The sequence below is a fragment of the Chaetomium fimeti genome (assembly GCF_033439085.1).
Source record: "Chaetomium fimeti strain CBS 168.71 chromosome Unknown B0H64scaffold_1, whole genome shotgun sequence".
Classification (NCBI taxonomy): Eukaryota; Fungi; Ascomycota; class Sordariomycetes; order Sordariales; family Chaetomiaceae; genus Chaetomium; species Chaetomium fimeti.
In genome coordinates this window covers 4,879,037-4,904,952 of record NW_026944329.1, presented here as the reverse complement: position 1 = coordinate 4,904,952, position 25,916 = coordinate 4,879,037, and the positions used below count along the sequence as shown (strand labels likewise).

The window sequence follows — 25,916 nt, the reverse complement described above, 5'->3', positions numbered from 1 at the left end:
GTAAGAATCAGACCCAGGAGTGTTATATGACACGATATTCTGCTGCCTGCGGCGGCACTTGCACTTGCCCTCAGGCAACCGCCAATCCTTCGGTCCCGGATGTCGGATCGGGAACGGCGAGCGGGGCAAGGAGCCGCAGGGAGCTCCAACAGGTCGGCCATGAACCGAGTCCATTTGTTCTCACAGGATTTCGTTTGTGCTGGCTGAGTCAAAGCGACGAGCCAAGGGGGGCGAATGGACCAAATTGCCTGCTTACGGCTTTAGCTTCTGAGGTAAGACGGACTTCGACCCTTTATGCCATTCTTATTGTCATTTCTGCAATTTAGGAGGGACTCGGGGGTTCTTTCGGGAGCATGATGGTTGAGTCCCGACCCTAGATGGTTGCGCTGTGGTCGTCAACACCGCTATTCCGACACAGGAGTGAAGGAGTCCGGCTCCAAAGGGATACCGCCGTTCCCAAATACCCTTTGGAGCGTAAACTATTTGCCTCGGCTCTCGGGCAGAGCTACCTATGTCTGTCTCCGCCGCCGGTTGAGATGGAGGATGTTTGCCATGTCCCCGGCAGGATTGCTTCTTGACGTGCCATCACTCAGCTCCCTTTGGTCAATGAGGGTTGTGCCGTGTTTTTATTGTTGCCTAACTATCGACAATTCTCAGCCGAAATGCCCCTTTTCTCCATGCTCCTTGGGGAAGGGAGCAAGGTAAACCCAATTCGTTCCATCCCGAACGATTACTCGACCTCTCTTGCGGAGACAAACGAGACCACTGTACAACCCGCTAGCAGGGAATCGCGACAGAGTGCCCGAGAGGCAAAAGGGGATCGAAATATTAGGACGGAGGCTGAGGTGATTTGGTGTTAGAGGGACGACGGAGGATGAGGGTGCATGGAAGGATTTAGCTCGTCAAGGATGCAAGCACCCAAGTTGTTGAAACACCAACACGCCTCAATTAGGCACGTTCAAACCCCTGACGTTGTTCAATCATGATCTCTGCTCGGCGCCGGCCCGATCACTTTCGGGTTCTCCTGAGCCAGTCGCTGGATGCTGTCCGCCCGGTTGGGAGCTGGCCAGGAGAGGAAGAAGGCGACAGCGATCCAGGTAAGGGGAGTGACTTTGAGAGGATAAATTTACAAATGCTCTCCGTTCCTTACTCCTGGAGTTCCGGTGCCATAACAACTTCCTATTCAAAGGTAGCCGGCAACACCGACTGGCCAGTCTTCATCAGAATTACTTGTACCATCCGGACACCGAACAGCTTTCATCTCCAGTGGAAAGCAGACGTTTATAACACCTTTATCGCCTATACAACACACGTCGTCGTGACCTCCGTTTTGACATGTGGCTAGTATGGGCGAAGGGTGCCCCAAAAGGAGTCCTAGCATTCAATAATACTTGAATGCTGTTCGATTTCTCTACACGTAGTAGTGTAGGTAGAGCTCTTGGAACCCTATCTGTGGAACTACTAGTGCGTAAATATGCCTCGATAGCCATATCCATGTACGTATTGGTCTGCTGAGCCAGATGTGCCATGGCAGTCGGGTCCTTACCAGCCTGATCGAGCCTGAACACGCCCAACACCCACACGATAGAATCCACAGCCCCCAAACTCAGCTCCGCTTTCACACCCCCTTCCCACCATTGTGCGGGTTTGGATCACCCCATCAGCGTCGCAAGGTTCGTAGCCTCCCAGCCCTGCGTCAAATGAGGCAGTCCCCTCGCCGTCACCACCCTCTCCTCATCCAGCACAAACTCCTTAGGAAACCTCACCTGACCCTCCCGCACCGCCCCTTCCACGCCCGCCGTCATCTGCCTCACCACCTCCCGCGCAGACAGCGCCGCAGCCGGCATCCCATGCCCCGTATACCCAGCACAAACCCACAGTCCCCCCTCGGGCCCTCCGCCGCCCAGACTCTCGGGCACCGCCCCGACCCAGGCATGATGGTCCCTACTATAGCCCATCACGCCGGTCCACTCAAACGACGCCTCCAACTCCTCCCCACCTTCCCCCCCTACCGTCTCCCCACCCCCCTGCCCATCCCCATCCCCACCCACATCCACACCCAGATCCGGCGTGAGATCCAACGGCGGACACAGCTCCCGCCTCAGATAGCGCGCCACATCCGCCTCGACCTCGTCATCGCGCCACTCGCCGACGCCGAGACCGCGCGCCAGCCGCCGCCCGCCGCCGTAGATCAGCTCGCCCGTCGGGAGCGGCCGCTGGACGAGATAGTCGTCGCGGGGCGCGGCGAGCGCGGCGGCGGTGGTAGGGTCCGGGCCGGCGGCGAAGGCGTACGAGTGCGTTAGTTTTGCGGGTTTTGCGGGTGGGTGGGGGGATGGGTTGGGCTGCTCCGCTGGTTGGTGTTGAGGGGGTAGGAGGGCGCCGATCTGCCCGCGCACGGGTACGATCAGGTCGGAGAAGGCGGGCAGGAGGTGTGAGGTGTAGCCGTTTGTGGCGAGCAGCACCTGGCGGGCGGTGATCTTGCCGCGGGGGGTGGTGAGGGTCCAGCCGGGGGCGGATTCGGCGCGGGAAAGGGAGGTGACGGGGGTGTTGGTTTGGAGGTTGAAGCTTGGGGCCGGGTGGCTGGTGATGAGGCGCTCGAGGATGGCGGCGACGAGCTTGTAGGGCCAAAGAGAGGCGGCTTTCTTCTGGATGACCACGCCCTCGGCGGACGGGACGCGGAGGGAGGCGAGGGTTTGCTTCTCCTCTGTAGTGGAGGATGAGTCCAAGGGGCGGATTACCTCGAGTTGGGCGGCAAGTTCGGGATGGGTTTGTTGCAGTTTCTGTGCGTCGGCTGCCGCGAGCTCAAACATGTCCTTGGAAAGGAAGGCGTGTACGCCGGTGAGGCTCGCCCTGTTGCGGTCAGCATATTGCCTTGTAACAACAACATCATCACAGCCTCGACAACAAAGATAGTTACCGGGGGAAATAAAACAACATACCAATCACAATCCACCTGCTCTTCCCTCACAAACCTCTCCAGAAACTCAAACACCTCCAACTCAAACTCCGCCACAGCCGGCACCGAACCGTACACCAACGGCTGGCAGTGCCCTCCATTCTGTCACATCACGATCCATCAGCCAACCAACACACACCCGACCCTGTCCCAACCAAACAACCCAACCCCAGTCCAAACACAGACCCAACACGGTCAAAAAGAGACAAAAGAAACCTAAAGAGAACAACGACTCACCCGCCCAGTAGCACCCGAACAAGCCTCCCTCGCCTCCAACATAACCACACTCCCCCCACCACCACTCCCCTCACCACCCGCACCCGCACCCGCACCGCCCTCCTTCAAAAACCGCGCAGCGAACGCCCCCGTGATACCGCTGCCCACAATCACAACGTCGGCGGTTTCGGGTAGGTCAGGCGTGCCGCGGTGGCCGAGGAGCGTGGGCGAGGGGTCCCGCAACCAGTAGGGGGTGGAGGGGTTGCGGGAGGGTAAGCCGGCCGGGGGGAGGGTGAGGGTGCCAGTGGGGGTTTTGCGGATTGTCATTTTTGGGTTTCTTTTCTTTTTTCTCTGTTCGTCTTTTTGGGGGGTTGGTGTTGGTGTGTTGTTTTGTTGCGTGGTTAGTGAGGGGGTTGTGGTGTTTGTGAAGTTGTGGAAGGGAATTGGGTACCTGAGGGAGTCAGGTGAGGGGGATACAGATATCCAATGAGTCGATCTACAATCGGAATGGAGCTTAAGGAGCACCCCACTTTGGTTCACGGGTTTTGGCAGACAAATCGCGAGCAATAAGTCAAACAGCACCATAAGAATCCGTAACCGCTGTGTATACACCCTTTTCGCTGACTGTCAATCTGGTCCGACGGTACAACCTTGCCAGAACGCAGCAACTACAAACCGTAGCCTGTCTTCACCTTGTCAGGTCGTCGGCTTCCGAGAAACACCGCTTGTCCTCCTTTTTCCGCGTCCAGATGCTCACCATGCCGCCGATGAACCCATGTCCGTCCCTTCTGCAGCATGCCTGATAACCGGTTCCCCACCTCCCAATCCCAAATGAGCCCGTCGTCACATCGTCATTCGATCGTGTCCCAGGGCCTGCCACCGAGAGCTAAGAAAGGCAGAAATGACCCTAACAGTGCTGTGGAACCTGACCCCCTTCTAGATGGAGCAGACAGGAACCGAAGGAACCGAAAAAGAAACGCCGAAAGGGAGGAAGGCACCAAGGCAGAGAACTTTAGACCTTCATCTTCCTTCTCTTTCCGACCTGGGCAGAGAAACCAGTCTTGATAGCCTGGACGGAACGACGAGAGCCGCAAGAGTTGCAGGTAATGAAGCTGATCCGAGTTAGACAATAATCACCGGGTAATATGGGCGAGGGGTACATACTAAAGACGGTTCTCGCCTTTGGACAGTTCCGTGTTAGGGGACCGGCATGTCTTGCACGTCACATATTCTGGGTCCTGGTTAGCATCATGGCAAGATAGTGGTGGTGGATATGGTTGGCATACCTATAATGTACGTGCGCAGGACGTTCTCAATCTGCTTCTGTTGGAACCTGCCCTTGATGACCAGCCGCCTGCTGCCATCCACACTGCCGCTAGTACCCAATTCGGCGAAGAGGTAGGCGGTGACGTGCTCGTCCGCTCTCTTCATGCGCTTGCAGATCTCCGGCAGGTTCGCGAAGATGGTCTTCTTGTTTCCTTCGCGGAGACACTGCGGCGGCGGGATCTTGTAAGAGCGGGTGCCGGTCGAAGCGTGGTCGGGATTCTTCTGCGCCAGCAGGGCGAAGAAGCGGGAGAGTAGCGGGTCGTAGTTAATAGTCCGCGACTCGTTGTGCCCCCAGATACCGGTACCCTTGTCCATATCGCCGTCCTGCACACCCTCGTCGGCGGGGGCCTCGGCGCCCTCGCCACCCTCGAGGTTCAGCGCCTCGAGCTTCTTGGCAAACTCGTCCTCCTCCTTAGGCGCCTTCTTCTTCTTCTTCTTCTTCATCGACAGGTCGATCGCCTCCTCGTCGCCGGCAACAGCACCGCTATCGGCCCCCTCGTCGTCGTCCTTCTTGACCTTCTTCTTCTTCTTCTTCATGAGCGAGAGGTCGAGGCCATCCGGGTTGGCGTCGGCAGCCGGGGCAGCGGCGTCGGCGGGTGCTGAAGAGGCATCAGTAAACGCCCCCAGTGCGGCGGAAAGAGGCGGCGTACGGGGTGTGTGCGACATGGCTGTGTCTTTGGTGTCGTCGTTTGGTGTCGCGATCATGGTCACGCTGCCGTCGGCGTCCACTACTAGTTTCTCTTCCGTAAATGCAACCGACTTGCGCGACGCCCGCCTTTGGATCGTAGGTTCCTGTCGGAGTGAGTCAGTGCCGGGATTTCCAGATTGGGTTCAAAATTCCCGTGTGCGTTAAGACCGACAATTGCGCTTCGAGGACAGTTCCCTGGGAAATCGGCTGCGTTGAAAGTGCGAAACCCGTAAAAGAGAAAAGAGGGAATGCCCCGGAACGATGTGTTGAAAATTTGGGGGTGAGGTACGTAGGTAGTGGTGTCACAGAAAGAAGTTGGTCGTTTGGAGGAGGGGAAAACTGAGGGTTACCAAATAAAACTTACTTCAGTGGTCATCTTTGGCCACCCTTGTGCTTCTCTTGTCGCTCACTCCACCGGCCTCTTCTTCCTATGCAAGCTGGTTGTATATTGATCGGTATTCGGCACTCTGTTGTGGATTTGATAGCCGGTAGGTCTTGGCACCCTCTCTTTCACCCTCTGGTGCTTGTAACAGCGGTATTTTCCTCGTGTTTAAACGAAGTTGTTGTCGTCCGACCAAGTGGGAGCCTTCATCCACATGACGTTGGCCTTCCTTTCACTGTGACTCAGTCCCACGATCACCTGACAAGCGGGGGATCCTGCAACACGGGCCACTCACAAGCCACCCGGCAGCTGCTGTCAGCTCCCCCACTACAGCCACAGTGCCGACTCGCATCGCACACCGGCCGCCGGACTCGGTGGAGGAACTGCTCCGTTCAAAGCAAGCAAACAACAACTTTGTTGAAACTTGGCTCGGCCGTCCGTCAGCAAAGGGGCTCCGACCAGAACTCCGGCAGCTCCCATTCCCGACAGAAGTCGATGCCGGCTCCCGATTAAACCGTCGTCTCCACCCTACCCCGATTTAATTCCTCGAGTTGCCGACCGCCAATCCGACCCCGAACTACCGCAGCGCCATCTCCTCCTCCCCCCACCATGTCGGACCTCTCCTCCTCAGACATAATGAGCTCGTCCGCGACATCCTCCTTTGTCCTGCCCGACGTCTCGCGGACCTCCTCTCCCGGGGCGGACGACGATGTGGACTCGCTCTCCTCCCTCTCCACCAGCATCCTCGACTCGGAGTCCGACTTGTCGGACGCCCAGCGGGAGTGGGAGACCAGCCTGGAACAGCTGCAGCTCCTGCTGACCATGATCGTCATGCCTTTCGCGGGGAAGTTTCTTGGGCGGAAGTTTGCGTACTGGAGTAGGTCTTCCCAATCCCTCCCCTCTCCCGGTGCTTGCTTGGCATGGGTTGCGGAAACTGGCTGTTTACTGATATGTTCTACGTCTCCCGCAGGTTGGGCGAGGTACATGGAATGGATGCACAACGTCGAGATCCGGTGGACGAACAAAAAGGCCTTCAATGCCGCCGGTGCCGCCGAGGCTGCGGCGTCATTATGACTAGGGGGATTCACCGGTTGGGAAAATTCATGAGTACATATCGGTTAGAACCTGGCTTGTAGGGGCGGTACATATTGCCACGGCGTTACGGACCTGGGTATGATATATGTAAGCATTTGATTCCCTTGCGGATACATCACCCGTCTGCTGGGTATCGAGTTGCTTGGATAAAAATTGGTCTTAGTTCTTGCGTTGTACTCTGTCGGGAAAACAAGCTAAAAACAAGACAGACAGTCGACTACCTTGACGGGATATACCAATTCCACAAAAGCCCATCTTCAGTCCTTATCCGTAACACAGGCCAAGACAAACCCTCCCAGTCATATACCCCATTATAATAAAAGGTGCCCGTACTTCGTATCCCGTCCGTAATTAACCATAACCTTCATAACCCGTCATACACATCCTAGGGATCAACCCGTACCCGTACCCGTACCAATTATTATCCATGCCGTCCCAAAACCAAATCCATATCCGTAACCAAACCCCCGTACATACCCATCCCAGCCTCCCACCCTTTTCCAGAAGCCCAAACCGCGCCTTGCCTCATACCCTAACCTGCGACATGGTCGGCCCAGACCGGATGCTCCCACCGCCGCGGCGGAAGCCGAGGAAGCTCAGCACGAGGGCGGCGGCAAAAGTAGCAAAGAGGAACCACATGAAGACGGTGCCGGCCTGGACCTCGCGGCAGCGCTTGTGGTCGTCGCCGCTGCCGTAGGCGATCCAGTCGCCCGGCTGCCCGCGCGTGTCGTCGCCGCCGCAGTTGACCACCTTCAGCTTGGCCGCCAGCACCACCGCGCCGATGAAGGTGAAGAGCGTCGCGAGCGCGTCCGCGCCCAGGTGGACGAGCACGGGCAGCGCGATCCGCTCGACCAGGCCGGTGGCGAGTCCGAGCAGCGCGGCGAGCCAGGAGAGGACCACGACGAACATGGAGAAGTTGATGGCCGCTGTGGCGGATGATGCGGCGTGCTCGTTGCTGGCGATGATGTTGCCGATTAGGCCCGTGAGGATGATGATGAAGAGGAGCTGGATCGCTCGGAGGATGAGCTGTATCCTTTCCATGGCGGCGGTTTTGGGCGGCTGAGTGGGGAGAGCAGGAGAAGGTTGTCAAGATGGCGGGGGTCTCTCACGCAGAAAGTTGCGCTGAGGCGAGGTTCTTTTGGATATGCGGTTTACGGAAACTTGTTGATCTTTGCAGCTGCTGAAACTGTGTTGGAGAGGAAAGCAGAAGTAGGCTATGATCTGTTACCCAGGTAGTGTGGTGATGATGTAAGTGCGAGTTGCTTCTTTTGTGGAGTGTCAAGTTGAACAGGGGAAGACGTCACAGGTGTATGGCGGGGGGCTTGCTGGCTTTTACTGCTCTGCCGCCGTATACAATGGTGTGTTTTTACAACCGTAGCAGGACCCAGAACCTCCGGTTGACAAGGGAGGGAGCATCTTGGGAACCATCCAGATGCACACTCGGGAAAGAACAAAGGTGGGGCTATGACGGAAGTTGTGGGCCCCGGTCTCCCAAGCTTCTTTTTCATCCGCAGGGCCCTATTGGCCAACGTGCCGTTTTCTTTGTGCAACCGCTGAAATCAGACCACTTAGGTGGTGCAGACCCAACTCGGCCTGCTGCAGTGCCGTAGCTTCTGACCCAACGAACCTTGGCTGATGTTTCGATTTTGGGCTCCAGAACGATTGCCGGCCATCCACAAGACAGCGATTGTTGTCTGGGCGGTTGGCAGGGGATCAGGGTGGCAGATGCCAAGTTTGTTCTGATCGCCCGCTGCAGGCCCTAAACAAGGTTAGACCAATCGTTGATTTGCAAGAACCTGGTCTCCAAACGATTTGTTGACCCACCCACCCACAGGGACGGCTTGTGGCCTTGTGGCCCCATGCTTGGCCCGGCAACGATCGTGCATGACTGACTGCCGTGCGGCGCTTGGTGCTGTGAAACACCGTTTCCAAAGTTACCAACCGCCTTCTTGGAGCCAACAGTCCGAAAAATGCGAAACAGAGTGTGTTATGTTGGCGGTTCCGCAGACATAAATAGAGGCAGCCAAGCTCTACGGTACGACTTTGACCGGCCATTACTAACGACCTACCCATGTGCGGATCTGATCGTGAACTTGTAGATGAGCGCGTGTTAGACAAATAGTTGACGTAGATGCTTGACGGCAGACTACGGAACGAACGAGTCATCTGTGGCAATGTCATGTATGAGTTCGGTGACTTGGTCACGAGCAACCTGATATAACAGCCGAGAAGCCGATTTTCCTGATGGGCATATGGAGCGGGATCGAAACTGTCACCTGATGAAATCGGTTCCTTGCTGTTAGCAATTACTTTGCGACAGCAGGCACCCCAGAGGCAAACAAAGCCGTGGTCCGAGGGCAGACGTCGACTAAACCACGATTGTAGGAACGAGACGAAAGCTCTCCGGTAGCCAAAAGAAGCTTCATTTGCTCAATTTACTTTTCTTTTGCTCGATTGCTTTTATTCAGTTTGGGTTTCTCGATATTTCTTTCATTTAATCTACCTTTTGCCTAGCTCTATCTTCTTTCTTTTCTTTTTTCTTTTTTTTTCCCTTTTCTTTTGGAGTACGGCATTTTTGGCCAGAACGTGACAGGTAAGGTTTTGGTTGGACACCAAATCTATGACGACCTACCTACCTACACAAAAAGCCATGTGCCGATGGATAGCCCTTTTGCGACGCTTGCACAATACATTAGGTGCCCTGGTTACTACGCTCAGACAGAGCACAACAGTTGAGTTTGTAAGCCCTCGGCCAAAACCACACATTCTCTTGAAACTTACCTTACACACTACCTACCTAAGCATACTCCGTCGCCGCAGCATCCAGAACCCATTCCCCGCTCTTCCGAGGGCCACTCCCCAACTCCCTCCCCTCCATCCTCCTCACATCCTCCACCAAAGTCCCATTCACAGCCTGCACCCGCCTAGAATACAACGTCTCCCCGTCAGGATCCCCGTCAACCCCCAACCAAAACACCTGCCACGCGTCCCCCCACCCGCTACTGACCGTCCCATCCCCGCTCTGCCGAAACTCGGCCGTGCCCTCCTTTCTCGTCTGCAGGTGAGTGACCAAACCCCGGCCAGTAAACCCGGCAAACGCCTCCTGCCCGGTCGGAAACACGCTCGCGCCCGTCACGGCGGTCGTTTTCCCCTGGCCGAGGTGCGCCCGGATGGACAGGTTCCCCTGGGGCGAGACGGCGTACGACGAGTTGCAGAAGACGGGATACTCGTAGTGGGCGCCGTAGTAGTGGGGCTCGGCCGCGGTGCGCAGGGTGTCGGTGCCCGTGACGAGGACGTCGTTGGCTTGGCTGAAGCCGGCGGCGGTGATGTGGCCGTTGTTGGTGTATCGCAGGTTCTGCGTCCATGTGGTCGAGCCTGTGGTGATGCGCAGGGCGCGGTGGACGGAGGTGGTGTAGGCGAGGGTCTCGTTGTGCGTGGTGCCGTTGGTGGTGGAGGTTGTAACGGAGCGGGTGACCTCGATGGTGGGGAGGGGGTGGCTCATGACGGGGATTTCACCGCGCGTGATGGAGGACGGGTCTGGGTCGAGCCAGAGGAAGAGCTTGCCGGTTACGTACCAGCTTTCGTTGACGGCGTAGGTGAGCGAGGCCGTGGTGCTGTCGGGGCCACCAGTATTGTCGAGGCCGGCTACGCGGATGGTGAAGGTGTGCTCATGGCCGTCGCAGAGCAGACCTAGGAAGGGGGTAATGTCTATCTCGTGCTCGCGCAGGTCAAACGCATGGATGCCTACGATGGGCCGGTGTAGCGAGGGAACGACTCCGCCGGTAAAAATGACCGGGAAGGGCCATTGAACCCCGGCGAGTGCTCCGTCGATGAACACCTGAACTTCGCGGAAAGGACTGAGACCCGGAAGCTGGCCCGCCGTGTCGTTGAAGGTGTAGACGTCGGTCTGCAGGACGTTACTCCACCAAAATTCCTCGCTTGCCTGGCCGTTGGCTGAGACGGAGAAAACGGCACGGCGAATGTTCCGCGGGAGGCTGATCGTATTTGTCGCCTTCTCGGCCGGCAATATGAACCGGCTGATCGAATCGTTCGCTCCTTGACGCGATGAGATCGGGATGATCAAGTCACTTGGCGGTGCCTGGTCTGTTTTAACGTCGTCGTTGTAAAAGATAGCGGTCATAGTCGTATTGAATATGCCCGTGTACTTGTCGTCTATTACGGGTAAGCACTCTCGGACTTCTAACAACACAAAAGGGCAACTCAGACGAACCGATTAGGTTGCCAAGATCAAAGATGATCTTTTGAGGAGATCTCCAAAAGTACAAGTAATGGGTCATGTCCTTAAGGTAGATCCAACTGATGCCCGGGGGAGCGGTGGGTTCAGCTGTGGATGTTCTCCCTATTGTTCCAACTGTTAGCCTATCTCTAGGAAATGGTGAGGTCGGTATCCAACATGAAGGACTCCGATCCTCGGTATCTACACAGTAGAGTAGTACAGCCTACGGGGCTTGGCTTCGCGACAAGACTTACAGACTTCAGTATCGCCGAGATACATGATAGCAAGCCTATCAAACTGCCGGCCCTGGCTCACAACGCTAAAGTTAAGCACCACTCGATTGAACTCGCACTTAGGCGGGGTGTATTCCCCTAAAAGTGGCAGGATGAAGTTAGGGCCCGAATAGTCGAGATGCGCAGACAACCCGAGGCAGGCTCACCAATAAACGGGGCATTATAACTCCAAGCAAAATCATGGCGCATCAATAAGACGGTACACAACTCAGGCGAATAGTCTTCTCCATGGCGAGTTGAGCCGTCACTTTCGGCAGGGCCACCGGGCATCAAAACCGGCTGAGCTACTTCGAAGGTTTTGAGGACGGTCCTGTCCGGTGCTGCAGCCGAAGTAGTAGCCGTCGTCGTCCGCGGGGTCGTGGCTGGTGGCGGGCGAACATGACAGTTTTGCGGTACGCCATGGCTTGTGAACAGTGAAGTCGCGGCGGAGCACCGACGGGATGTCACCCCGATTGAGAAAACGACGATGGCGGCGAGGCAGATAGCGAACCAATGCCACACGCGGCGGCGCCTTGGGGCTCTCCCGTTTGAGGATACCAGGCCATCTTTTTTCTCATCGGCGAAAATGGCGCGCTTCTCGGGATCTGATGAAGCCATGGTGAACTGATTATGGAACGGTAGTCCCAGGTTGCAGATCAACCGGTGTAGTCGCGTCGAAGAAGTCCCATGGAACGAAGGAAGGTGGGAAGGAGATCTGCGTGAGGGCAACGGGGACTTCTACTTGGAGGCGCACCGAGATTGAATGACGGCCGTAGGTTGTTAGGATGTGCAACCCAGACCCTCGATCAGAACGAACGTGAAAGAGGAGGGGTGTTTGAAGCCGTCGCTGGCTGTTCGGCAGCCGAGACAGCGAAAGTACATGGCAGGTAACCTAGGTATCCTCGAAAAACCGACGGGAGCCTGCGTCTTGCAGGTGTCTCGGCTGTTCACATTTTATGCAAGCGACGGGAGGGGATGGAAGGAATGGAAGGAATGGCTTGGCGCGCGGCAACCAGAGGCTGTGAGGAATGACATGCCTTTTCACGTCTTCCATTCTGTTCATCGTTGAATGTGTCAACTGAAACATTGACTGTGGGGTCTATATATAATGCATGTATAAGCCTGTAAGTGGGAAATGTTTGTTGATATAAACGCTTGGTGGATGGCCGAATTAATCAAGGAGACTCACCAAGCACCCCAAGCCCCAGGTACCTCCCGGCGCCCGGGGAACCGGCCCCACATGACCACCAACGCCCCGGAAAATCCGCTGTGGGGGCTCGGCTGACCACCTAACCTGGAGGAGAGACTGGAGGGAGACAGTCTCGAAACGCCAAGATCGTCTAATTCGCTTTATCGATACTGAATACAGAATTCTAATACACAAGAGTGATGTTACAGTCTATGGGGAGATGCTCCATCCATCTGTAAATGCAACTGCCACCCGCTAAACGCCACCGGCTTCCGCTACTCGCACGCAACAACAAAGGGGAGATTGTACACAAGGGCTCAGATCGTTCACCGCTTGACCTTCTTGCCGATTTGCCAGCCCCATGATCTGAGTATCTTAACCACCTTGGGGGTGATGGCAGCCGTTAGAGGGACACGGATGAAGATGAAGCTCTTGTGGATAGCGTATGCGAGGGCAAGCTGGGTGGCAAGACCTTGGAAAAAGTTAGCATAGGTCAATGGCAGACGGTAGGGGAGAAAATGGTAGAAATAAACTCACTTGCTCCCTCTTGCTTGGTCCGCTGCTCGGCCTCTGCGACGCCGTGGCCGATAATATCGAGCTCGCCCACCTCGCCAGTCCGTTCCCTCGTCGCCTCCTTGGCAGCGTGGCGGTATTCGCGCCACCACGCCTGGAGCCGTTCAGGGATGACTTTTTGGGCATTGCGCACCACGATGTCCTCGAGATAGGCTAACGCAACCCGTTAGCCAGCATTACGGGCATCTGAAGGTGCGAGCAATCTCACCAATCCTCTCGGTGCCCACCGTCCGGACGAGCAAAAAACAAAACGGGAAATCCAACACGGAGAGAGCGAGGTATATCCCAGCCGCAGCCCAGCCATACTCTCTCGACAACTTTTTGAGCCTGGCACTGAGCGATAGCGAAGCTTCGGGCGCCGCATCACTAGACTTCGGTGCCGCGCCAGCTCGCCGAGGCCGCGTGGTATGGAAGGGACGCTTCGGCTTGAAGACGGGTATCCTAGCCTGCGCAAACTTCGACCGAGCGGCCGTGGTCCTCGTCATCCGGAGCTGCGACATCAGCGCCCTCTGATGCCATGGAGTAGCTATGGCTTTCGCCGATGCCCTGCTCATCGCCATGCTCTTTCCAGCAAGGTGCCTCGTAATGTTCCCTCGCGCCGCGTTCCCTCCGAGGAGAGCGTCGAACGCCCCGAATGCCGGTCGCAGCATGGTCGCAAATTGGTGAAGTAGAGGAGATGCCGGGCTTTCCTATGACACGGCGACAAGAAGCTTGCGCACCCCGAGGTGCTTTATTCGGTTCCTCCGGAGTTAACGCTTTGCAAGGCACCGAGAGCCCGCGGGTTTGGGAGGCGAGAAAAAGGCGGTGATTATCGGGCTCGTTTGCTGCTGGCGGAATCGCTGTCCTGCGCTGAACAAGGCGCTCGCTAGTAAAAAATAACCATCGGTGGTAGAGGCGAGGCGGCCGGGTGGTTTTAGTCTTGGTCAAGGTCGCGTGGTGGGCTGATGCGATTACGCTTGGAATATTTTTTATGACGTCCCGATTCCCGAGCTCCCGGAGCCAAAACCGGTGATGCAATGCTTCCGGCAGGCAAGGGTTTCTCGATCACCATTGGACAATGAATGCCATCGGAGAAACGCTTGGGCCGGACTGCGCTTGGGCTGGGCGCCACCGAGAGGGAGGGCTCCCCAACGGTCAAACAGCGTTTCCCACCTCGCTGGCAATTTCTTTTGAGCGGGCGATCATCAAAGTCGAAATCAACGACAGCCTTCGAGTTCACTGCTTGCAGCCACAAGCTGGGAGAGTATTTCCCCGTGCGTGATGAATCTAGGTAGCTCCTGCGCTAGTTACACGATACCATAGTTAATGCTATCTCTCTTCAAAACCCGGAACCACTTCCTTTTCAGTGTCGAATAGTAGCTAAACATTCCTGTCACCATCCTTCGTGAATGAGGACCTCGAATCGTCTCCATTTTAGGAGTCGAAGCTCACCTGCATGACAGCCAATGGCCGACGAGGCTCCCTCCCGCTCCATCCTTTAAGCGCCTTGTCAAACAGCTCGGCGCGCGTCTCTGGCTGGAACTGGAGCTTGCTGATTGGGTCGTCATACTAGTCGGCTCTCGATTTGGTTCCATGCGACCGTGGGGAGGGGGATGCCGGTCCCCTGTTTGCGCGAACCGATCCCTCAAAAAGGTGCTGCGAGTGCACATCAAGCTCCTTTGTTCTCCTGAATCTCGAGTCGCTCATCTTCCCCGAGCTCTGCCCAAGTTTGCCTCGCCGTCTCACCCGACGCCAATCCCGATCTTCGCATCGCATCATCGTAGGAATCTCCTAGCGAGGGGTACTATTCAGTGTAGGTGCGGGGTGTGGATTCGCTGGCCTTGCCCAGGTACCGATCGGGTCTGCTAACAGCCACGGAGGTCGTAGCACACCGGGGAAATACCAACGCAGTTGAACGCTTAGTTCCTAGAAGACAGCAACATGTCAAACTACTATCCCCGTGAGTAATTGAATGGGTAGTGGCAAGAGGAGTCGAGGTTAACTTGTGTGCTCAGCACCCCCCGGAGCTGGCGGTTCCGCTGGAGGTATGTTTACAGTCAAGCTCGAGTTCGGGCGCCCCCAGGAGCTGTTCAAGCTCTGCTGAAGCATTATACTGACAACATCACGTCGAAATAGGACAGCATAACTACCCGCCTCCTCCCGGGTCGGCACCCCCCACACAGACTCAGTTCTCGTATCCCTCACCTCCCGCCACTACCCAAGCTGCCACGAACTACCCTCCTCCACCCCAGGCCGCCGCAGCTCCTACTCCACCGCCAGGGTCGTCGACACCTTCATACCAGCAGCAGCAACACTATGCGCCGCCTCCTCAGCAGCAACAACAGTACGCCCCGCCTCCTCAACAGCAATATGCCGCTCCCCCGCAGCAACAATATGCGGCACCGCCACAGGCATCTCCTTCGCCCATGCAGCACGGCGCGTTGCCCCAGCACCTGCGGACTGCCTCAAGCGCATCGCAAGGCTCCCAGGGCCAGCAACAGTTTGCTGCCCCTCCGTCATACCCCAAGGAGGATGACAAAGGGACATACCCGGCCGAGAAGACACAGCATCTACAGCAGGCACAGGCACAGTCACAGGCGCAACCGCAGGGACAGGCCCCAGCGATTGACCCCACTGGCGCGCCCGCCGCCGGTAACTTTGTCGGCGCTACCTCGACGATAGTCGACGACGTCGGCACGTTCAACGGCGGGAGCTACCGGATCAGCCATCGCGACTGCAACTCCATCCTGACCATCCAGTTGGCCATCGGATGCCCCGTGGAAGCCAGGCCAGGTACGTCGTAACCTTCACCATAAAACATCACCTCCCGCTTGCCAACCGTTCGTCCACTCTCTAACACCCCCGCCCAGGCTCCATGATCGCCATGTCCCCCTCCATCGTGCTCAAGGGCCACATGAAGTTCAGCATGAAGAAGCTCGTCGCGGGCGGCGACATGAACAGCTCGACCTTCACGGGCCCCGGCGAGCTGCTGCTGGCGCCGCCCATGCTCGGCGACATCACCAGCCTGCGGCTGGGCGGGCAGGAGGCGTGGTCGGTCAGCCACGACGGCTTCCTCGCCTGCACGCAGAACGTCATCAAGGACTACAAGCGCCAGGGCCTCGGCAAGGCCATGTTCAGCGGCGAGGGCCTGTGGGTGTACAAGATCTCGGGTACCGGGCTGTTGTGGCTGACTAGCTTTGGGGCTATCATTCGGAAGGATGTGAGTTGGTTTTCCGTTGTGGTCTTTTACGCACTCGCTCTACTATTCTGGTGGGAGGCAATGTACTGACTGGTGCCGTGTGCAGCTCATGGATGGTGAAAAGTACATTGTTGATAACGGCCATCTTGTGGCGTGGAACACCAAGTACGTCCTGGAGCGCGTCGCTTCGGGTGGTATCATGTCCGGCATGGCGTCTGGTGAGGGTCTGGTGTGCAAGTTCACTGGCCCGGGGACCGTCTTCATCCAGACCAGGAATGCGGTATGTAACTCCGTGCACTGAAGACTGTGGGGTGGCAACATACTGACTAACGGGATATAGAAATCGTTTACCGCGTACATGACGGGCCAGCAGGCGACTGCGTAGAACGAGTCGAGTTAGTCGTCAACCCTAGGAAGATATTCTTCGGTGTGTTTATTTGGATCTTTTGGTGTTTCGTAAAGCGGCTGGTAGCTAGTTGGATATTTATTGGCGAGAATGTTTCTTCACCGTCGAGCTGAGTCCACATCATGGGCCCCTACTGACGAACTGTGTGAGTTGCGTATGTCTAGACGCTTGACAGTCCCGGCTACCCTCCCACCTTCCCCTCCAACAATATCGGAAATATATTCCCCTGAGATCGCAGATTCTATATTGAATCACAATGTGAGATTCATGGAATACAAGAAGTCTGATCTTTAGGATGAATGAGCGGGGTTGGACATGCGTCATTCATATGCCCTCGGTCGGGGAGTTTGGCCGTCCAAGCTTGCCATCCATGTGGCTTGACACCTCAACATCGTCGTTTTCCTCAAAAATGCCATTGGGAATTAAGACTCAGAATAACCATGGAGCTCTGAATGAAGGCCGCTATGTACCAAATACTGTGTAGTCCCTTTCAGACGGCGATGGTATGAATGCAGACTAATCTGTACAAGGACTACATGCTGATATTCATTCATCTTCGTCTGTTTGGTCCTTTTTTGGATACCACAAACGTGTCTCTAGCCCTCCCCAACAGAAACCCGAGCTCCTCTTCTAAGATTGGTATTTCTTAGAGGTGATAATACCATTTTGCCCGCGTCGAAAAAGCCTTCATCAATAAACCGAGCCCGAGTTGGAGGAAGCTCGCAGACCAAAACCGGTCAAGACTACCTAGGAAGCACCTTCCAAACATCCGAAGTCTCGTCTTGACCGGAAGGCACGAACATTAAGGTACTGATGAAGAAACGACAAAACGGTGGGATTTACTCTCACCTGACCGTTGCCTTATATTTCTCACAGCAACGAGAGCGGGACATGAACCTTACCTTATGCAAGTATGATGATGGATGATGCCCGTGTGTCAATACCTCATCGATGACGACAACAAGCACCTTCCTCCACATGCTCCGTCAATGCTTAAAATAGGTGACTGCCCTAAATCTCCCACCTCCTCAGTGAGTTCCCTCGCTGGACTTCATCGCTCCCTTCTCGATGTGGTCCACTGGCACCTCCGTCTTCTCCCACCATCCAAGCGAAGTGCAATTCAAGTCCACCAACGCCAGCCTTTTTGGGTACTCTGTGCATATCGTCTCCCCCACAGCTTTACGGCATCTCTTCTTCTTCTTGGAGTTCGCTCAGAGCACCAAAGCGTTTGTTTTCAGGGCCATTGACTGAGGGCGCGATTCCATCTGGAACGAAAAGCCGCAAACGCATTCGATCCTCTTACTTTCCTGACCACCTAGTCCATCGCTTCGACCCCGTCCACGAATCCACAGCTTCTCTATACATTGCCGTCTCATCTCAGCATTTCGGGGCCTACTTCGCGGCCCAGAACGGTGACAAACGAAGCGCATCATCTACTGGTTTGCCAGCACGCGAAGGCACGATAGCGAGTTAGTTGCAGAAGGCGAGCCTAGACCAAGTCAAACAACCACTACTGCGGAGTTGGGACACCTGGTAAGTTATTGCACTAGGACACTTCTCTTCAAACGATCCCCCCCGAGCTCTGTTGCTCTGCGGCAACCCCTTGTGCATATCCCTTGTTTGAAACCAGCCATGTCCGATAATAAATTCAGCGTCAAGAACTTTTCAACTAACTCCATCAAGTTTTACGTCTTACTAGGTCAAGGCTGTAGTCTCACTTGAAATTCAGCACTTCGAAGAGTTGCAGCTCACGGTAGCTTCCGGTTTGAGACGATGGTCGGGTGCGTCAACCGTGTTTCCAGCATCAAGGGCGCGGCCCGGCTGAGGCAAAGCGGATTGAAGATCAAGACAACTCAGGCCATCGACTCGAATGACTGGCGGAAGAGAACAGCCGGTGTGTCTTCTCCGGGCGAGGGCACCAAAATGAGCAAGCAGAGCTACGACACCAGCGACGACATATGTATTCGGCTCGATTTGGAAACAGAGGACTCATTCTCGGGCCCGCAATACCGCTACCCGAGGGAGAAGAAGGCGGCCTGGGAAAGCGTTATTTCCGCTCCAGTGTGGCAGCTCCCTTCGTCGTCTCCATCGACGTCTGGGGACGACACCAAGGAAGCGGTCAAGATACACCTGAAGCAGGTCTGTCCAATACTCACGAGCGTAAATGGACAAGGCATTGCACTGCCCAACCGTTTCTGCTTTGACGTTGCTGCAGTCGACGTGCAGAACCCGCCGCATGGCCTTGCACTCGGTGAGCTGAAGCGCCTTAACGGCCCGGCAGCTTTCCGACGGGTATCATCAGAGGACTCTGATGAGATTTTGGTGGAGCTCCAAGAGATGCTGAGCGAGAACCGGGACGCCCATAACTCAACCGGTTTATCCTCCTCGGAATCTCACGGCCAATTGCAAGGGGCACGGCCTCAGCTAAAGCAGCATGGCTCTGTTTTTGACATTCCCGAGACTAGACCCGGCCATGCAGAGAAGAGGCCATCGACCGAGGAAGACGTTCGCTTCCAGAGAATGCTGAACCGCCTGCAGAACACCCACGAGCACTCATCACCGGCTCGGGAGACCAATGGCGCGGCAGTGCCGTCTCGTCACATCATCGATCCTGCGATTGTGGCAATGAAGATAAAGGACAAGGTGGAAACACCGGAGAGGAGCGCCCAGCACGGATCGAACAGGGTGGCCGGGCACCGTTTACTTGCCAGACTCCAATCCTTGAGGACTCTAGGACAACAAAGTTCCAGCGACTCTGGCTATGCATCAAATATCCCGGAACGCAGTTCAACTGACCGCCGCTCAGGGGCTGGTTCACGGGGTGAACCCAAGGAACCCTCGGTTGATGACAGTCAGATCAAGACATTGAATCCCGCCGCTGCCGAATTCAAGTCGGCTGCCCCAACCAGCGCCACCCCGTGGTTGTCGCCCAAGAAGTTGTCCCGCCCACCGCTCGCTAACATTTTCCCCGAAGCTATGCCCAACCACACTCCACTCGCCGCCGTAAGAGAACGTGTTCCTTCTCAGAGGCCTCAGCAAACCGAGGTCCCGGCTCCCACAGGAGCTACTCAAAGAAGCCGGACCATTGGCAGCGGCACTCATGCTATGGCTACGATGCCCAAGCCACAGCCGGTTATGCACCCCTCTGAACCTGCTCTGTCCGCCACCGGTATAAACCCGAATAACTTTCCCCCAGCCAATACGCTTCTTCGTCAGGCCATTACGCCCATGGGGCTGGGTGCTACAATGTCTGCGGCGACATTTTCAACCTCTCCATTCCACAACGCCGCCCTCGGAAGTATCCCGCCTACAGCAACGCTCAACGCGCCGATTAGTGTTGCACCTTTGAACCTGCCGGTTATGAACGGATTCAACACTTTCCCACCACTAGGTGGAGCTTCGGTTCCAGGCTACGCTTCAGGAGTGACAACAGGAGTCAACCCATGCCTCCCCCTTAGCGCACCGTTTATCCCGGGCGCCCCGCTACAGTCCTCGATCGGTTCTGATGGGAAACTTGACCGGCCCTACTTCCCCGTGACGGTGAAGCCACGAGACCACGACCCGGTCAAGCAGCAGATGTACGAGGCTTACCTGGAATGGCGCAAGGCAAACGAGCCGGGCTACCACATGAAGTGCAAGATGCGCCAGGCCAACCGTGTCATGCGCCAGTGCCAGCAGAAGGAGACGCCACTAGCCAGCAATCCCGCCAACTGGAAGGCGATTGCCGAGAAGGCTAAGGCTGCTGTTGGGGCTGCGGCGGCGGCGGCAGCGGCCGAGAAGAAGATGTGGCAGGAGTCGGTCAGAGAGGAATTGAGGATAAAGGTGAGGGAGTTAAGCCAGGACTCGCACAGGGTTGCTGTCGGGGCGTGAGAAGAGAAGAAGGATGGCACGGGGAAGGTGGTTAACTTAGATGGAGACATCACATAGACGGCACACTGCATGCATGCATGGCGGGTTGGGAACTTGTCTTCGTCCGTTTGGAAGCTTTACGGTCTTGCTTTGCATCAGTTACGGCGTTTTATCGGGTTGCGACGGGGGGTTTGCTTGTTCTGCTTTCAAGCACGCTTGAATTTATACTTGAGCACTTCGCGCAGTAGTATGGGTTGGGACTAGGGCAGAGGCATATCATTACCCTTGCGGCTGGCTTTTGTGGTTTTAGTTTTATTACATCCCTCATCACTAAGATAGCCTCTTCATGGATATGTATCAGGTCGTTGGGTATCTATCCCACGGTCCTGGATTAGCACTCGTCATAGCATAACGCAACGGGCGCTCAAAAAATGCTTCAAAATAGTCCAGATCCCACCATCCCGCGATGTTCTTTGACCTGCATCGTAGCCATACTTCTTTGCTTCTTGGATGGGGCATGGCACAACCGGGGGTTCGAGGGTTTCTTCGTTAAAGGAATGCGATGTAGCAAGCAAGGAACGGGAGTTCGTGGTGAAGGAATACACAGTTAAGCGGCTGAATGGCGGGGAGGGTCACAGCGCGCGATGAGAAGGATCGTGCCTACATACCGAGGTAGGTTTCTGGGCATCACAGGCAACCAACATCTGGTCGGCCGAGTTTCCTCGGGTTTGCCTAAAATAGAACATAAGAACCGGCAGCAACGTGCGCATCTGAGGGCTGTGCGGTATATTGAAGTTGGTGGGTGATATTCAGGCATGAAAACGGTGTCAAGCATGTAGGGCGAGTGCGTGTGATTAAATACTTTCACTATCTTCTCTGCCTCTCGACAATGTGTCGGGCAAAGTAACCTGTATCCTAGAAACCCATAAACTCCGTTTCCATGTCTGTGCCCGGTGTAGATGCACCCGGGCCAGGTATCACGTCGTGACTCGTAAGCCCTCAATCCAGACGGACCGTATCCCGGTCTTCCCATCGAGTTCCTAGTCGCCCACCATGCTCGTGTCTGTATCAAAACCCAATGCCAACGCCATATTAAATAAAGCTCGTGCCAGCCCCAATGCCGTGGTTGCTGACAAAACCCATGATCCCAGTCCTCAAGCCTTTCCCATCGTTTATCGCGCAGTGCTCCTTGCCGAGTTCTTGAGTCGTAAAGAGTGGCCTATCCGCCACCCACAAACAAGCCCATCGTCATCCCACCATCCCTAAACCCCCTCCCTCTCAACACCACCCCTCACACCCACCCCTCCAAATCCTCAAAAACCTTCCACCCCGCCGGCAAATGCCCCTGGGTATGAAACAACTCCACCCCACGCTCCCGCGCCAACTGCCGCGCCTGATCCCACGTCACACCGCTCAAGTAGCGCTGGTGGATAGCCTTGATGCCCGGGCGGGCGATCAGCGCCGTGATGAAACCGGCCACGCCCTCCCAGTTGCCCGGGTAGAGGCCCAGGGTGTGGAGGTCGGGGAAGGCGTCGAGCCAGGCGACGAAGGGGTCGCCGTCGAAGGCGGCGGTGGCGCCGAAGCGGCTGGTCGGGTCGTGGAAGAAGTTGAAGTCGTGCAGGCCGAGCGTGTGCAGGGCGCAGCGGTCGAGGAAGGCTAGGTCCCGCGCTGGTAGGAACTGGGTGGGTGGTTGTTGTTGGATGCCGTCTGGGCCGGGAGGCGGGGCGCGGACGGGTGGGGAGGTTAGCTCGAGGACCTTGAGCTTGTTGGCGGTTACTGAGGGTTTGAGAAGGCGCTCCAGGTGGCGGGGCTCGAGGGCGCCGGATAGGCAACGGAATATCTCGAGGTTGGGCAGGTGGTGGTCGATTAGGTCGCCGTTCAGTAGAGCCGTGGGGTCCGCGGCTGGGGCGGGTGAGGTGGTGGTAAATAGGGCGCTGTAAGCGACGTCGGGAATGGTACCGAGGAGCTCGAGCGACTGCAGAGAGGCGGGGAAGGGAGGGAGAAAGCGCGGGTTCCAAGACCTGAATCTCAGGTCCCTGAAGCATCGCATACCGGGACCCAGGGTGACGTTTCGGAGGGACGGCCACAACCGGCCCCAGTCGGGGCTAGGAGGTGCGGATCGAAGCCACCCAGCCAGAAACCCGTCCAAGTAAAGTTGCTCGAGATTGGGCGTAGCGATCACAACGGGTGCCTAGGTCGATTATTAGTATTATTAGGCACGCAAATCGTGCGAAAGGGGGAATAGCTTTGTACCATTTGGAGGAAAGCGGCAAGGGGGTGAAAAGCCGGGCTCGACCCCCCGGTAATCCGCAGTTTCTTCAGATTCGGGAGGCAAAATGGCTCAAAAAGGGCGCTCACACCGGGCCCAGTATTGACGAGATTCAGGGCCGTGAGGGTGTCCACGTTGAGGGTAATAAGCTGGGCCACGGGCTTCTCCAAGTCAAAAGATTCCAACGAGAGCTGGGTGAGGCGGGTTTTGGTCCGTGGAGTGGTTCTTTTCGAACCGCCCAAATCAACCGTCAGCGGGCGAGAGGGGGAGTATTCAAAGCCGATGCACAGCCGGTCCAATTGAGGCAGACCGAACACGATCTGAGAAAACCTGTGTCCCATCTTCAGATGGAAATCACTGGCATCACTAATAACAAGGCTTTTTATCCCCTGATGTTGTTGCAAAAAGTTGGCAAAGTGGTGGCGTGGGCTACCCGGTCGTGTGAGCCTCAAGTCATTCCAACTGTCGTCTTGGATGGCAAGCAGGTTCCACTGCTTATTGACGCGGAGGCATTTGCTTCCAGTATGTCAGACACGGCAAGGCATGTACGCGAGGAGAAATGGTCTTATACTTACAGGAGATCGGCGGTGCTGAGGTGGGAGAAGACCATCCCGAGCACTTCCCGGGGAAATTCCTTGACCGGATCCCTCAAGGCGGTGTCGCACTTAAGGTGGTAGGCCATGCGCTGCAAGACAACCTGGGAAAACCTGTAAGTGGACCAATTCCGTGTGTCATAGGGAATCGGTATTTTGCCGCCCACATTGTAAGTGTCCTTTGGGCCGCGACGATAGCGGTCCGTGATGCGCAGGCCGCTCTGGACGAAGCGGCCGAGTGTGCCCCGGAGAAGGACGGCAGAGGGCGCACCGACAGCCCCGCTGGCCTCGTTAAGAACGACGGCGACGGCGCGACCCTTGGCGGAATTGGGAGGGAGAGGTGTACACCTGAGAAGGTACCGGATGATTCTGGCACCACGGCAGTATCCCTATCGGATCGAGTTAGCAAGTCCGTCAGCGGCAGGGCGCTTCTTCGGCCCGTACTCGCGAGACTCACCACGGCCGAAGCAGGGTCTAGGCGGATGGTGGCCAGCGCGGTGGCAAAAGCGGCAATGTACTGCCCGGCCTTATCGAGACAGTCGGCGAGAGCATCAAGAGCCACGGCGTGGAGAGGGCGGGTGCAAGACAGCCAACGGTACCCGCAAGTACAAGGGGTGTTGGCCACTTGATAAAGTGCGAAGGGATCGCCGCTGTTCACAGCTAGCATGCACTGGGCGATGTGACACGCCTTGTCTTTCGCATGGCGCAACTTGCCCTCTCCAGCTGGCTCGCAAGGGCACTTGTTCACGGCCTTGTTCATGACACGGTTAGTCGACCAAGTCTAGCAGCTTAATTCGGGAACGCGCGCAACGAAACCTACCCCGAGAATTGTACGAAGAGCCTGGGAGAACTGCTCTTCCTCAACATGCTTTTTAGCTTCGGCGAGCGAGGCCTCGATCTCGGCTTTCAGTTCGCCATAGGGGCCATCCGACGGTGCCTCCTGCTGGAACGGGGCAATGATGCCCGACGTTGGAGGTGTGGGATCCATGTCTGATGTTGTTGTTATTTGCATCAGATAAAACCAACAAGGTACCTAGCGAGTGTATGGATTGAGTATTCCGTAGTTTGTTGGCCGTGTTCAATCGCGGTTCGCAATCGAGAGAGGATCGAGAGAAGGAGGGACTGCTACTCGAGATAGCTGCAGACTGACCGTAACAAGCGAAATGCAAAAACCGAAGGCGGACAGCAACCTAGGTAGGTCATAGCTGCCTACACTCGAATCACCAAGCAGCACAATCAGACGGTCGGGTTTGCATCTACGTGATCAATTAACACGTCCAAGCGCGTCGTGTCGAACGACCAGCAAGTCCACCCTGCCCCACCACGAACACAGGCTGGGGTTTTGTTCCGGATAGAGGGTTAGGGTTTGGAGTGGGATTGTTCTGAAACAAGACCACACCCAGACTGAGGTTTATCACTCAGCGATAGTTAATACAACCAGCATAGATTTATGTTAGCGTTTCAGGGAACAGTGCACTTTCCGTCTTGCCACTTATGGTTGGTGGCTGCATTAGGTTCAAGTTGACGTTTAAACTTTCTCATATAATCTAAGGTTGCCAACAATGGAAGTCGGGAAAAAGGTACCGAACTACCCTTAACTCTATCTAGCTTTCGAAGTATGTATTTACATAGGTGGTTATCTCTGAAACAAAAACCCTTACAGCCACAAGTCATCTCCCCCCAAAGTGCGGGTGATTATGTCACATCACCGACGCATTTCAACCTCCGTCGTCAAAACGGCATCCCATCTGATCTGCCTCCGTCCAAGCGGCGGCGGGCGCGCAAACGTGCGGGCTCGCCGAATCCCGCACCGGATGCAACAACAACGACATGCAACAAAAAAAAGCCAGCCCGGCACTCCCGATCGCCCCATGTTTCAAGAGCCGCGATGCCGCGTACCTAGCCGCGCCCGACCCGCCCCCCTCTCTGCTCTCTCCTCCCACCTCACTGCATCACACCCATCCATCATCGCAGCAGACGTGCAGCAGGTCCACGCAACGGCGCGATCGGCAGGTACTGTACATCCCTCGGGTTACATGGCGTGGCCACCGCCCAATACAGATCCAATCCAATCCACCAAGGTACTGTACATAGTGAGATCGTGACCACTACGAATACCACCACCCACTCCTACGACTCGTACCATCACCACCATCATCACCATCACCACCACCACCACCACCACCCACACGCATGCATGCATGCATGAGGCCATGCAGATGGGGGCGTTCTAGAATAGTATGACGACGATTACCGAGCGTCACACACACCACCCAACTCCTGGTCCTTTCCACGAGGAGGAAGAGGGGGGGGGGGGGGGGGGGCCAAGGCGCTAACCCAGCGTGACCTCGAGCTTACGTGGGCCTGACCCCCCGACATAGGTACTGTCGAGCAGTTCTTTGGGTTCCTGCTGCTGCTGCGTCCCGAGCCGCCCGGCGTGACGTGACGTGACGTGACGTTTTGATGGGGACGGGAGTTAGTATTGTTTTGATGACCGGCATCTATGTACATGTCCGGAGGTCTGTTCCGGTTACACATGCAGCCTAGTGCGGCGTGTCTGTGGTGATGTGGTGATGTGGTGATGTGGTGATGTGGTGATGTGGTGCGGTGGTGCGGCACTCGGGTCGGCTGGCTGCTTGGCCGGCCGCAGCGGCTGTTGCGGGCAGTTACCTACCTAGGTTAGGTGA

The 25,916-nt window shown here is 56.3% G+C and overlaps 9 protein-coding genes across 9 annotated transcripts; 3 read left to right on the top strand and 6 right to left on the bottom strand.

Annotated features, from left to right (window-relative positions):
• Positions 1-1,194: 1,194 nt before the first annotated feature.
• Positions 1,195-3,630, bottom strand: B0H64DRAFT_429259 (FAD dependent oxidoreductase). The gene is made up of 3 exons (XM_062805891.1): positions 3,194-3,630; positions 2,940-3,058; positions 1,195-2,850 (listed from the first exon to the last, which is right to left on the bottom strand). Exons 1-3 carry the CDS (start codon positions 3,497-3,499, stop codon positions 1,653-1,655), a joined length of 1,623 nt encoding a protein of 540 aa, XP_062664901.1. The 5' UTR covers positions 3,500-3,630; the 3' UTR covers positions 1,195-1,652.
• A 656-nt stretch (positions 3,631-4,286) lies between these two features.
• On the bottom strand, positions 4,287-5,640 carry B0H64DRAFT_37192 (domain found in IF2B/IF5-domain-containing protein). Its single transcript, XM_062802194.1, has 2 exons — positions 4,459-5,640; positions 4,287-4,403 (listed from the first exon to the last, which is right to left on the bottom strand). Exons 1-2 carry the CDS (start codon positions 5,201-5,203, stop codon positions 4,336-4,338), a joined length of 813 nt encoding a protein of 270 aa, XP_062664900.1. The 5' UTR covers positions 5,204-5,640; the 3' UTR covers positions 4,287-4,335.
• A 158-nt stretch (positions 5,641-5,798) lies between these two features.
• On the top strand, positions 5,799-6,932 carry B0H64DRAFT_37197 (uncharacterized protein). The gene is made up of 3 exons (XM_062802200.1): positions 5,799-6,445; positions 6,539-6,750; positions 6,873-6,932. Exons 1-2 carry the CDS (start codon positions 6,178-6,180, stop codon positions 6,640-6,642), a joined length of 372 nt encoding a protein of 123 aa, XP_062664899.1. The 5' UTR covers positions 5,799-6,177; the 3' UTR covers positions 6,643-6,750; positions 6,873-6,932.
• B0H64DRAFT_383370 (marvel domain-containing protein) lies at positions 6,801-8,108 on the bottom strand. Its single transcript, XM_062802949.1, has one exon. The coding sequence runs from the start codon at positions 7,702-7,704 to the stop codon at positions 7,189-7,191; it is 516 nt and encodes a 171-aa protein (XP_062664898.1). The 5' UTR covers positions 7,705-8,108; the 3' UTR covers positions 6,801-7,188.
• An 857-nt stretch (positions 8,109-8,965) lies between these two features.
• Positions 8,966-11,927, bottom strand: B0H64DRAFT_37102 (peptide N-acetyl-beta-D-glucosaminyl asparaginase amidase A-domain-containing protein). The gene is made up of 4 exons (XM_062802125.1): positions 11,340-11,927; positions 11,155-11,271; positions 10,895-11,023; positions 8,966-10,836 (listed from the first exon to the last, which is right to left on the bottom strand). The coding sequence occupies exons 1-4, from the start codon at positions 11,788-11,790 to the stop codon at positions 9,461-9,463; spliced, it is 2,073 nt and encodes a 690-aa protein (XP_062664897.1). The 5' UTR covers positions 11,791-11,927; the 3' UTR covers positions 8,966-9,460.
• Positions 11,928-12,687: 760 nt separating this feature from the next.
• Positions 12,688-13,584, bottom strand: B0H64DRAFT_438456 (uncharacterized protein; the record flags this gene model as incomplete). The annotated part of the gene is made up of 3 exons (XM_062806355.1): positions 12,688-12,833; positions 12,899-13,087; positions 13,143-13,584. 3 exons carry the CDS (start codon positions 13,582-13,584, stop codon positions 12,688-12,690), a joined length of 777 nt encoding a protein of 258 aa, XP_062664896.1.
• A 1,101-nt stretch (positions 13,585-14,685) lies between these two features.
• Positions 14,686-16,655, top strand: B0H64DRAFT_37075 (tryptophan RNA-binding attenuator protein-like domain-containing protein). The gene is made up of 7 exons (XM_062802104.1): positions 14,686-14,726; positions 14,794-14,873; positions 14,929-14,958; positions 15,050-15,706; positions 15,784-16,133; positions 16,219-16,392; positions 16,453-16,655. Exons 2-7 carry the CDS (start codon positions 14,855-14,857, stop codon positions 16,495-16,497), a joined length of 1,275 nt encoding a protein of 424 aa, XP_062664895.1. The 5' UTR covers positions 14,686-14,726; positions 14,794-14,854; the 3' UTR covers positions 16,498-16,655.
• Positions 16,656-18,264: 1,609 nt separating this feature from the next.
• Positions 18,265-20,388, top strand: B0H64DRAFT_450154 (uncharacterized protein; the record flags this gene model as incomplete). The annotated part of the gene is made up of 2 exons (XM_062807124.1): positions 18,265-19,216; positions 19,253-20,388. The coding sequence occupies exons 1-2, from the start codon at positions 18,292-18,294 to the stop codon at positions 20,386-20,388; spliced, it is 2,061 nt and encodes a 686-aa protein (XP_062664894.1). The 5' UTR covers positions 18,265-18,291.
• A 1,233-nt stretch (positions 20,389-21,621) lies between these two features.
• Positions 21,622-24,512, bottom strand: B0H64DRAFT_383357 (uncharacterized protein). The gene is made up of 6 exons (XM_062802947.1): positions 24,050-24,512; positions 23,687-23,980; positions 23,397-23,618; positions 23,212-23,333; positions 22,621-23,152; positions 21,622-22,558 (listed from the first exon to the last, which is right to left on the bottom strand). The coding sequence occupies exons 1-6, from the start codon at positions 24,239-24,241 to the stop codon at positions 21,659-21,661; spliced, it is 2,262 nt and encodes a 753-aa protein (XP_062664893.1). The 5' UTR covers positions 24,242-24,512; the 3' UTR covers positions 21,622-21,658.
• Between the last annotated feature and the right edge of the window lie 1,404 nt (positions 24,513-25,916).

Coding starts and splice junctions, on each gene's coding strand:
- B0H64DRAFT_429259 (XM_062805891.1), bottom strand. CDS start 3,499: ATGACAATCCGCAAAACCCCCACTGGCACCCTCACCCTCCCCCCGGCC. Junction 3,059..3,193: donor GTTCGGGTGCTACTGGGCGG/GTGAGTCGTTGT, acceptor GTGATGTGACAG/AATGGAGGGCACTGCCAGCC. Junction 2,851..2,939: donor GAGCAGGTGGATTGTGATTG/GTATGTTGTTTT, acceptor TGACCGCAACAG/GGCGAGCCTCACCGGCGTAC.
- B0H64DRAFT_37192 (XM_062802194.1), bottom strand. CDS start 5,203: ATGATCGCGACACCAAACGACGACACCAAAGACACAGCCATGTCGCAC. Junction 4,404..4,458: donor CCTGCGCACGTACATTATAG/GTATGCCAACCA, acceptor ACCAGGACCCAG/AATATGTGACGTGCAAGACA.
- B0H64DRAFT_37197 (XM_062802200.1), top strand. CDS start 6,178: ATGTCGGACCTCTCCTCCTCAGACATAATGAGCTCGTCCGCGACATCC. Junction 6,446..6,538: donor GCGGAAGTTTGCGTACTGGA/GTAGGTCTTCCC, acceptor CGTCTCCCGCAG/GTTGGGCGAGGTACATGGAA.
- B0H64DRAFT_383370 (XM_062802949.1), bottom strand. CDS start 7,704: ATGGAAAGGATACAGCTCATCCTCCGAGCGATCCAGCTCCTCTTCATC.
- B0H64DRAFT_37102 (XM_062802125.1), bottom strand. CDS start 11,790: ATGGCTTCATCAGATCCCGAGAAGCGCGCCATTTTCGCCGATGAGAAA. Junction 11,272..11,339: donor TTATAATGCCCCGTTTATTG/GTGAGCCTGCCT, acceptor TGCCACTTTTAG/GGGAATACACCCCGCCTAAG. Junction 11,024..11,154: donor TCTCGGCGATACTGAAGTCT/GTAAGTCTTGTC, acceptor TTGGAACAATAG/GGAGAACATCCACAGCTGAA.
- B0H64DRAFT_37075 (XM_062802104.1), top strand. Junction 14,959..15,049: donor AGCTGGCGGTTCCGCTGGAG/GTATGTTTACAG, acceptor ACGTCGAAATAG/GACAGCATAACTACCCGCCT. Junction 15,707..15,783: donor CCCCGTGGAAGCCAGGCCAG/GTACGTCGTAAC, acceptor ACCCCCGCCCAG/GCTCCATGATCGCCATGTCC.
- B0H64DRAFT_383357 (XM_062802947.1), bottom strand. CDS start 24,241: ATGCAAATAACAACAACATCAGACATGGATCCCACACCTCCAACGTCG. Junction 23,334..23,396: donor GCCCAAAGGACACTTACAAT/GTGGGCGGCAAA, acceptor AGGTTTTCCCAG/GTTGTCTTGCAGCGCATGGC. Junction 22,559..22,620: donor TTGCCGCTTTCCTCCAAATG/GTACAAAGCTAT, acceptor TAATCGACCTAG/GCACCCGTTGTGATCGCTAC.